Here is a 10,780-nt window from a genome sequence, read left to right on the forward strand (position 1 = left end):
GCAAGAATAAAGCTCAACAAACTGAAAAATGCACAATAGAATACAAATAATAAAACTACATCCTTCCCGCGATATTTACACATCAGCCATAGATGTGCTATATAATAATGATATGATAAGTCTAACATCTAGCGTATGATTCGACCCAAGTAACAAACAAACAAAAAATCATCACAGTAACGGGAAGGGCTGGGAAAATTGTCATTCCTTTATAAAAGTGACCATACCGTCATGTTAACCCCATACCGCCCGGGTTGTTCTAACACTGGCAACACGGAATCTGCTTGCGAGCATTGCTATATTATATCATAGCCGATGCATACTGCAATCCACATCTCTCATTCTCACCAGGCAAGCGTCAGTTTGACCGCTGCCGCCTGAGTGACGAAGTTGCAGAACCGGTAGAATTCTTAGCAATTCTCAAATTCATCTGAGTAAGTTGGAGCTTTGCTGCCGTTCAAATGGTTTCATGCATTTGAAATTAGCGTTAAACGATAATCACTGCCTACCGCATCATAGCCATATGCCGTAATGGTAATGTTATGCCGTGATGTCAATTCCATGCCGCAATGTTGGTTAAGGCCACTGGTCAAGATCAGATCAAATCAGCAGTGATACTCAGCACCAGGTCGAACTATGTGACGTGATGTTATGTGATGCTCCCCCACATTATGCCGTCTTTAGCGACCCACTTTAATGTTATTAACGGTCATTGCAACGGTAAATGTGTAGGTTTGCTAACCGATTTATCACAAAAAAGGAGCGCAAATCAGCTGGGTGTAGCATTTATAAGCTAACCTGAAATCGCCTTTGCTGATGGTCTGGCGTGGCCTCGTATCGTAAGCACCACTGTTCTGGTGAGCCATATTTTTCATCACTCTTTGTCCATCCACTAACAAATAAAATGGGACAAAATATACGGTAGCGGTGTATGCTTCGCGACCATTCCGTCCCAAAAGATCCAAAAGCATTTAAGACCGACGCTGGTTAGGCGGTGCACCGTCGTCTTTACGTGGCTAATCTGCTTTTGGCCCTTCTGTAGGCAAGCCATCCTTGCCTCCCAGCTGCCGCATTGTCTGCCAGCTGTCCCAGCAGCTTTTAGATCTGCGCGGAAGGAACGACCTAGTGCGCCAATGCCGGTGTGTGGTGCAGCTTTTCCACACGCATCGCACCATACCCGAGTGGAGCCCTCGGGCGAGTGGCGGGGTCTTACATCAGGCCTTTCTTTAATCGCCAAAGACCGCTCCATGAAAAAATCCGTCACACGACCTCGTAACGGATCCATTTTATGCGTTGGATCCAGCTCGGACATACGCAGGCGTAAATCTTCCCAAAATCTTTCAGACCGGTTTTGTCCTTTGAAAGCTGAAACTGATCATCTGAACGTGAACAAACTTTTGACATACAACCGGGAAAAATAGTTGTTGATATGTTACCCGGAGCATGCAGACCGAGGTAAGGAAGGTTGTTTAACTCAGATATTTAGGATATTTTGACTACACGTTGACAGAAGAATGGATTGAAGCATTCGTTTATCTCCTGAGCCTTTTTAATGACTCTGCTTGCCTTTTCTAAGGATGGCTTAAGTGCTGACGCTGTCAGAAATGATCACGTAAAAAGTGAACGGTTTGGAAAAATCGCCACTGGAAAAAGGAGGCACGTTTTCAAAAGCAATCTTAGGTGATTTTGCCTTGTCATCCCATTGCAATACTGTTTCTTTTTATTTCTGGTGAGCCTTGACATGAGGCGGGCAAGCTTGAAAAAACACATTGGTCATTGTTGCATAAAGGGTTACTAAATGAGGGAAAGATTACATTAGTATTTAAGACCTTCCGTCCAAGCATTTCGTGCCGATAGGCTTCGACCAGTTACGCAAGTAAAAGGCATGACGACTTTGCTGTGTTAAGTGAATTGGACACCTCTAAATTGTGTGGGAAATATCAAAGTAACATGGATTTATAGACAGATTATCGTTGTGTGAGGACCAGGCTAATCGTAAATGTTGTAATTGAAAACCCGCCTCTCCGCCATAGTAAGTAGCACTGGCTTTCTCGTGTCAGTGGCGTGCCTCTGGAATTAGACTCGTTGTCAATGTACGCGATGCCAGAGGCCAACCAGAGGCCAGCCAGAGGCCAACCAGAGGCCAGCCAGAGGACAGCCAGAGGACAGCCAGAGGACAGCCAGAGGCCAACGAGGGGCCAGCCAGAGGCCAGCCAGAGGCCAACCAGAGGCCAGCCAGAGGTCAATCAGAGGCAAACCAGAGGACAGCCAGAGGTCAACCAGAGGACAGCCAGAGACCAATCAGAGGCCAACCAGAGGCCAACCAGAGGCCAACCAACAGAGAACAGCCAGAGGCCAACCAGAGGACAGCCAGAGGCCAAACGATCATATCAAGCGACGGCTGATCTCAAAACAAACCCCGCTGCAGCCCCTTGATCCAAAAGCATGGCATCGCGTCTCCACCCTTAACTTTACTATCAGCATATATAGTATGCATTATCCGCTTGCATTCTATTACTGGAGACATGTATTGGCCCCTATTAGTGAGATTGTATTTTCTTTATAAGTCACTGAACAATGCTCACGTGGGCAGCTAAATGCCCAAAGTCCTACGCTTATTGCTCTTGGATCGGCCCTTTGTAATTCATATGTGTAACACGCAGCTTAATCTGATATGTCTGGATGTAAAAGGTCGTGTTATAACTAACTTCAGTCAAGCATCGGCCGATTATAGTCCGTGATTTCCCCTGATTTACCTGACTGACACGATTTCTAGACTCGTCTTGGAATTATGTGGGACACACATCTTACCGGGCTACGTCAAAATTATTTTTAGAAAGACACACATATTTGAATGCTACCTTCAACGTTTTAGGACGCAGGTTCTCAAAACCTACATAAGATATATATGTTCACGCTCATTGAAGACGGGATGAACCCTTCGTCGGCTTTGATCCAAATAACTGTGTGCACTACAAATATGAACTCACGCTTATCAGATGCCACTGTTTCAACGATAGATCACCCACATTACTATGGGTAATTAAAGCGCCCTCTTCAAGTATCCTTGCAGTCTTTCCCATTGGTCAGTATCCTGGCACAACACGCATTGTTGTTGCGCAACAGCTTACCCATAGTTAGGTGAAATGTTGAGATTTAACTTGACTTACCCTGCCCCCCCCCCCCCCCCCCAGCAGGCAACAAGAAATGAATAATCCCAGTCACATCAAGTTATCTCGCTTTAGATCACGAGTAAAATGGATGGGCTCTCGTGCGCTTAATTAAGCTGAGCCTTGTCTCAGTCTTGCCAAAGACGCGACCCTGTAAGGAGTTTAACTGAGCCTACCCCGCAAGAGGTTGATTGAGCTGGTATGACCTCATGATGTCACTCCTGACGTTAAATGATGTTTAAATCCAAAGTTATGGTGAACGTTCTTAGAATTCTTCACCGCGATTGCGCTACCCGGGAGCACTGGGGCGGTAACCGAGCCTCGCGGCCTGTGTGGTGGGGATGGGCGCTCACCTCGTCTGGATCAGATAGTGCTCGATGGGACTGTTGTTGGTCTGGAAGCTCGGCGCCCAGCTCAGCTCCACGCGCCGCGACAGGTGCTTGATGACCACCGGCCGTCCCGGCCGACTGGGCACGTCTGCAACACGCCATCGTGAGCCGGGTGCTCCTCGCCAGCCCCAGAGCCCGCGGTCGCCGCCGTCCGCCAGCGGGCTCACCGGGCGGGAAACGGCCGCTGCATGCATCTGCCACGTAATCTCGCGTCACAGCGCGTCAGGCACGACAAGTTGCAAACTCAACAGCTCAGGGGTGGGAAGGCAGCTCGCGGGACTATCCAAACCTGCCGCCTAAGGGACGCAGCGCGTCGCCCCCACTCGTCGGGGTCGTCGCTCGATGGCCGCATCGATTGCCGGCGTCGGCCGGCGGCGGCGTCCGGAGGCACGGCGCGCTGTGTTTTCACGGGATGTCTGGCGGCCGGCTTCGCGGGCCGTGCCGAGACGTCGGCGCCGAAGCCGTCGCGGCCAAACCGGCGGGATGGAATCACCAGCCGGCCGGCGCCGCCCGCCGGCGGCCGGCGTTGGCTGGCGCTCGGTGGGAACGCAGCGGAACAGCTCGCGGAAGGACACGATTTCCTCCGCAGAAAACCGAGAGCGGCGTCCATGGGAAGGACAGATGTTCGCGAGCCCTGTCATCAGGAGTGTGGCCGTTTGTTTGACCGCTGCGGGTTCAAATTGCCCAGGAGTACTGCATACGCTGACAGCGTGCCGAACCACTGCACACAGAGCAGCACAGCTCAATGCGTGGAAGTCCACACGCCAGTAAGGCCGATCCGGCGGAGCGCTCGCGCTGGTGGGAAAACTGATCCAGACCACCCGGACGCCTGCTCTGTCTCCGGCGGAGCGCTCGCATTGGTGGGGAAACTGATCCAGACGAACCCACACGCCTGCTCCGTCCCCGGCGGAGTGCTCGCGCTGGTGGGGAAACTGATCCAGACGACCCACACGCCTGCTCTGTCTCCGGCGGCGATGGATTACACCACCACGCAATCATAGTGGTCTGCCGACCCATTCCGGCATAATGACCCTATTTGGCAATTTGATGGCTACCATCGAGGCGACGGATGGATAACGCATATTGGGGCGGCAGACTATGTGGGCCGGCGTGATATACACCAGCTCAAAGAGAGGCAAAGATCAGCATTAGGCGCATCACCGTACACGGGCTGCCCTGGCCCGGCCTAGATGCATGCGGTTTCATGGCAGCCGCAAAGCTGCAGTAGTATGTAGCAGTAATATGAAGTGGTAGGTAGAAGTAAGCCAAAGGCTTGTAGCAAGCAACAGCGTAGGCGATTATGTGTTGTTAACTCTGGTTCTTGCTAAGCGTAATCCGTCCTTACTTAGATAAACAACCATGCGCTCTCTCTCTCTCTCTCTCTCTCTCTCTCTCTCTCCTCTCTCTCCTCTCTCTCTCTCTCTCTCTCTCTCTCTCTCTCTCTCTCTCTCTCTCTCTCTCTCTCTCTCCTCTCTCTCTCCTCTCTCTCTCTCTCTCTCTCTCTCTCTCTCTCTCTCTCTCTCTCTCTCTCTCTCTCTCTCTCTTCTCTCTCTCTCCTCTCTCTCTCTCTCTCTCTCTCTCTCTCTCTCTCTCTCTCTCTCTCTCTCTCTCTCTCTCTCTCTCTCTCTCTCTTCTCTCTCTCTCTTCTCTCTCTCTCTCTCTCTCTCTCTCTCTCTTCTCTCTCTCTCTCTCTCTCTCTCTCTCTCTCTCTCTCTCTCTCTCTCTCTCTCTCTCTTCTCTCTCTCTCTCTCTCTCTACTCTCTCTCTCTCTCTCTCCTCTCTCTCTCTCTCTCTCTCTCTCTCTCTCTCTCTCTCTCTCTCTCTCTCTCTCTCTCTCTCTCCTCTCTCTCTTCTCTCTCTCTCTCTCTCTCTCTCTCTCTCTCTCTCTCTCTCTCTCTCTCTCTCTCTCCTCTCTCTCTCTCTCTCTCTCTCTCTCTCTCTCTCTCTCTCTCTCTCTCTCTCTCTCTCTCTCTCTCTCTCTCTTCTCTCTCTCTCTCTCTCTCTCTCTCAAGCACTTCTTGATTTTGAACACTGCAGATCGTAGCCATTCTGGCCGGCATTGGATAGAACGAAGGCTTGATATCCTTTCAAGCACAAGCGGGACTGAGTGAGTATGTAGGCACGTACTCAGTCGTGTTTATTAAAACCATGGTTGAGCGCTAGTGCTCCTCAAGACACCTCTTATCAATGCTTGGCATCGCCGTGAATTCCATCGGACATCGTAGTTCTAAACAGGTCAGTGATGTCCCTGGAATACGAGGCCCCGGCTAGGGCTATCACTTGAAGACCAACAGGTTTCTGTGCAGCTGAAACTTCTCAAGTTCAGAATCGCATACAGTCCTACCGCAAGCACATTTCGTGTTGCGTAGATCTGCGTATGTCCCAGATAAGAGTACTGTTACAAGTAGTGGTGGATGTGTTAATCAATCAACGTATGTTTGAATTAGCCTTAACAAAAAGTCAAACATCGTTTTCCAAAGGAAAATAGCTATCGATAAATAACACCATAAAGATGTGTCTCATATTCATATGCAACTCTTGGCATAATTCCGAGAACGCCATAACACCATAGGACTGCCCATTTATCCTCCAGTAATGATCCAGTGACGTCAGTAATGCCAGTAGGCTTCCAGCGGCGGAGAGGCTGCGTCATTCACCCTCAGCACACAAAACAACAATCCTTCTCGATTCAGCCACCGTTGCTACGGCACGGTCTTGTCGCCCCTAAATGACGGCCCTATTCGGGCCGGCCCACGCGCGGACGACGCGCTCCGCCGCGGCTCAGTCAGCTGATTCGGAGCCGAGCCCCGAGTCATTCATCGGTGGTCGCAGCTGGTTCCGCTCCGAGAGTCATCTCCATTTGTGCAGTGTCGCCGCAGTGGTGGACGACAGTGATGCAGTGGGGCCGTCGTCGCCAGGCGCCGCGCGCCGCGCCAGCTGCTGTCCTGCAGACTGGCGCCTGGCGCCTGGCGCCTGACGCAACACTGCCCGCGCGGCTTCAGAGCGGAGCCGGAGCCGGAAGCCGAAGCCGGATCTAGAGCTGGCAGCTGGTCCAGGTGCTGTTAGATGCGGGTAGCGGACTTTAAGGACGCTGGTATCGTAAATTATAATGATGATTTGGACGATCTTACGTAGAGTCGCCGTCTCGAGTCATTTAGCATCGAGTCGCCGTCTCGAATCATTTATAGTCGAGTCACCGTCTCGAGTCATTTAGCGTCGAGTCGCCGTCTCGAGTCATTTGGCATCGACCATCGCGCTGGGGGGCGGGGGGGGGGGGGCGGGTAAGGTGGTGGATGAACAGTGTACTCGAGAGCTGACCACGGCGGCGCTTCTAACCACAGGCTGCCAGCATGCGTCAGAGCATGTCATGACATTACGGCACGCATCATGAGACACGGCTGTTACATAACGTCCGAATTATTGCCAACATGTGTCCTGTAGAGCGTTCCATTGAGGATGCACCGCTCGGTGACCTAGCAACTAACTATGGGCTGCATCGAATTGTTTTCTTGGGCGTTGTTAAAATGCTATGCAACGGCTGAAGTTGAATCAATGAAAGATCACCCGTAATGTAATATTGTTGCAAGCCAGTGCGTGCTGCACCGCTTTTGTTGGACGGTCGTCGCGTGCTCAACTCTGGCTCAGATGCTGCTCATGCAGTCACCGTGACGTTAAAAAGAGAAAACAGCCGGTCCCTAGCGCGGAGAGCACGCCCTCCTGCGGCCTCAATCGCCATAATCCTCTCAACTCGCCCACGTACTGCGCTGAGCCACACTACCGCGGGTTGCGGCCCATCCACCCAGCTGCCATGCTGAAGGAATATGGATCCGTCCACGCGCCACGGAAGGCACTGCGCCGCCCGCACGGCGTTCCCGCCGAACAAGCGCTTACAACAAGCGGCTTACGACGGCGCCGGGCCTTTACCGCGCCGGAGCCGCCCACTCACCGAGCACGGCCAGCTTGACGTGCCGGTCCGCCTGGCTGTTGAAGGAGCAGCTGTAGTGGCCGCTGTCGGCGGCCTCCACCGGCGCGATGACCAACGACCAGGAGGCGCGGTCCAAGTCGAGCCGCGAGCCCTTGCCGTGGATTCCGCGCGGTCCGGGCCTCGTAGTCGACCAGGCGGCCCTGCAATACATGAACGTCACTGCTGGTTAACAGCGAATCACTGCTGGTAGACAGAGAGTCGCTGCTGGTTAACAGCGAGTCAATGCTGGTTGCCAGTGAGTCACTGCTGGTAGACACGAATACTGCTCGGACGATGGGGCATCGATATGGCATGTGGTCATATCACTGTTTAAGGTCTACTTTGGTAAGGATGCAACGCTACCCTTTGACTTGGGTAGGGTATATGAGTGGGACTTGTTATAATCCTTTCAAAATATTGTGACTAATTTCAACGACAGATTTGAACATATTTTTGACGTGGTTCTGGCTCACAGTTGTCCTTGGAACTCTGGCGACAAATTGACGAACACTTTCGAACACCAGAATTTCGAACAGTGTAGGAAAGTGCAAGCTCACGACCATGGCACAGGTTGATTTAATGCTGCGTGACTAATGCACTTCTCCTTGGGTGAGGTCGTGGCCGCGGAGCCGAGAAGATATGTTTGCGCTGCAGAGCTATTTGCCCTCGCGGGTCGTTGGCCAGGCTCACAATGATCGGCCGGACTCACATTTTTGTCCTCGCGGGTCGTTGGCCAGGCTCACAATGATCGGCCAGACTCACATTTTTGTCCTCGCGGGTCGTTGGCCAGGCTCACAATGATCGGCCAGACTCACATTTTTGTCCTCGCGGGTCGTTGGCCAGGCTCACAATGATCGGCCAGACTCACATTTTTGTCCTCGCGGGTCGTTGGCCAGGCTCACAATGATCGGCCAGACTCACATTTTTGTCCTCGCGGGTCGTTGGCCAGGCTCACAATGATCGGCCAGACTCACATTTTTGTCCTCGCGGGTCGTTGGCCAGGCTCACCATGATCGGCCAGACTCACATTTTTGTCCTCGCGGGTTGTTGGTCTTGCTCACCCATCCCTTAGCACACTCAAGGCAAGTCCTGCTCAGATGTGACGTCTACTAGCCGACTTTTAAAGCTCTAGCCATCCTTGCGGTTGTAATTGGCTCTGAATGAATGCTGGTGACAGAGTCACGATACCTTGCTGTCGGCGTGGACCCCGAAGTGCAATTAGGGCTGCGTTACTTTGCTTTTAGGCAGGCCGTTAGTGTCCATCACACCTCTGCCCAGTCACGCTAATGTTCCAGTGATCTATCGTGACGTCACGTGGTGACGCCACGGGAGATCATGACACTGCATTTTCAGGACTCGTGTTGCAGTGCCGTCAAGGATTAGGTCGCGGCACTGTCGTGGATCCTTCATGGTCAGGAATCAGGCTTCGGCGCCTTCAGGGATCACAGCCGTCAGGATTCAGCGCCGTCAGGGGTCACACCTGACAGTGTCCAGCCATCCGGTGATACACCTGACAGTGTCCAGCCATCCGGTGACACACCCGACAGTGTCCAGCCATCCGGTGATACACCTGGCAGTGTCCAGCCATCCGGTGACACACCCGACAGCGTTCAGCCATCCGGTGACACACCCGACAGTGTCCAGCGCCGCTGTCATTGACACGGAGCAGTACGGCTACAGCCTGCCGTCGTCAGCTCTGCCGCGGGCTGTCAGGGCACGAGCCGGCTCTGTCTAGGAATCTGTCCCGGGCTACTGCGGCTCACGAGGCCATGAACAGAGGTCGGCACGAGTGACGGCCCGTTCCCAAACTTCAAAGGACACATTGGGCCGTCTGTTGCGCAGAATATGCGCCATTTAGACCATTAAACCATCGCGAATGGCAAGTCGCCGGTACGAAATCGGGCCCGCCAGCCAAGCATCGCGGCCTACTGCCGCTCTCTGGCCAAGTTTGCGCGTGCCCTTTCGCGGATAGCCCAAGTTTCTTCGGCAGTGAAGAGGAGATTCGATGATCTAGCCATGGGTCCCCAAAATGTTAAGGTTGTTCTGCATAAAAATACAGCCTTGATAGATATTTGGAAACTTTTTAAGGTATTTGGGAGGCAGTGTGTTACATTTGCCCCGCTGCCAGTGGGACAGCAGGTGAGAAAAATACACAACATAACGTGGCCACGGCATACACACCGGGATTCGCTCAGTGACCGTGCCGGAGCGGCCTGTGGGCTAATCGGCTCAGTGACCGTGCCGGAGCGGTCTGTGGGCTAACCGGCTCAGTGACCGTGCCGGAGCGGTCTGTGGGCTAATTGGCTCAGTGGCCGTGCCGGAGAGGTCTGTGGGCTAATCGGCTCAGTGGCCGTGCCGGGGGGTCTGTGGGCTAATCGGCTCAGTGGCCGTGCCGGAGTGGTCTGTGGGCTAATCGGCTCAGTGACCGTGCCGGGGCGGTTTGTGGGCTAATCGGCTCAGTGGCCGTGCCGGAGCGGTCTGTGGGCCGAATCGGCTCAGTGGCCGTGCCGGAGCGGTCTGTGGGCTAATTGGCTCAGTGGCCGTGCCGGAGCGGTCTGTGGGCTAATCGGCTCAGTGGCCGTGCCGGAGCGGTCTGTGGGCTAACTGATGCCTGGTCTGTATACTACGCGGTTGGAAACCTGTGTTGGCCTCTTATTAAATGCAATGAAAATAGTAAGAGGTGCAAAAAAGTATTACTTCCCCGAAAAGATTGCCGGCTCTCATGACCTGTGGCGATGCAATCTAGGCTTTGCACCTCTTATTTAAAACCAGGTCACCTCAGAGGTATCCGTGGGACATGACAGGTAGCGCGTCAGATGACGCATGCGTAGCCACTCCATCGAGACTCATTTGCCGAGCCTTGCGTCGGAGCTAGCAGGCAAACAGCGGGCTACTTCTGAGCCGGGGAATTCTGCATCTGCCGAAGAGCGCTCTCTTGGCACCAAGGCAGCCCCATCCCTCTCCCCCCGCCCCTCCCCCACCCCACCCATATCCCCTCCTTCCCACAAGGAAGCGCGACTGTCGCTGGCTGTGTTGTATGGCCCTCTGGCGTCGGAGTGGGGGCCGACTTGACCCAGAAGCCCCAATGGGCCGCAGCGGATGGACGGCCGTACGTCAGGCTGGGGCTGTAGCGGGTGCAGCTGACGCGACTAGATGGACGGCCGTACGTCAGGCTGTGCCTGTGGCGGCCGCAGTTGACGGGGCTAGACGGACAGCCGAACGTCGGGCTGAACTGCAGCTGACGGGGCTGGACGGAC

General features: G+C 53.6%; 1 protein-coding gene across 1 annotated transcript in view; it reads right to left on the reverse strand.

Annotated features, from left to right (window-relative positions):
- The window catches only part of LOC119092588 (protein sidekick-2), a gene marked incomplete in the record, with an annotated part of 40,744 nt that overhangs the window by 13,887 nt on the left and 16,077 nt on the right, over positions 1-10,780 (reverse strand). Inside the window, 2 exon segments of the mRNA XM_037215544.1 lie at positions 3,524-3,647; positions 7,506-7,684. Coding sequence (XP_037071439.1) covers positions 3,524-3,647; positions 7,506-7,684 — 303 coding nt within the window.

This window comes from Pollicipes pollicipes, unplaced genomic scaffold (genome assembly GCF_011947565.3).
Source record: "Pollicipes pollicipes isolate AB1234 unplaced genomic scaffold, Ppol_2.1 Scaffold_3447;HRSCAF=4054_pilon_pilon_pilon, whole genome shotgun sequence".
Lineage (NCBI taxonomy): Eukaryota > Metazoa > Arthropoda > Thecostraca > Pollicipedomorpha > Pollicipedidae > Pollicipes > Pollicipes pollicipes.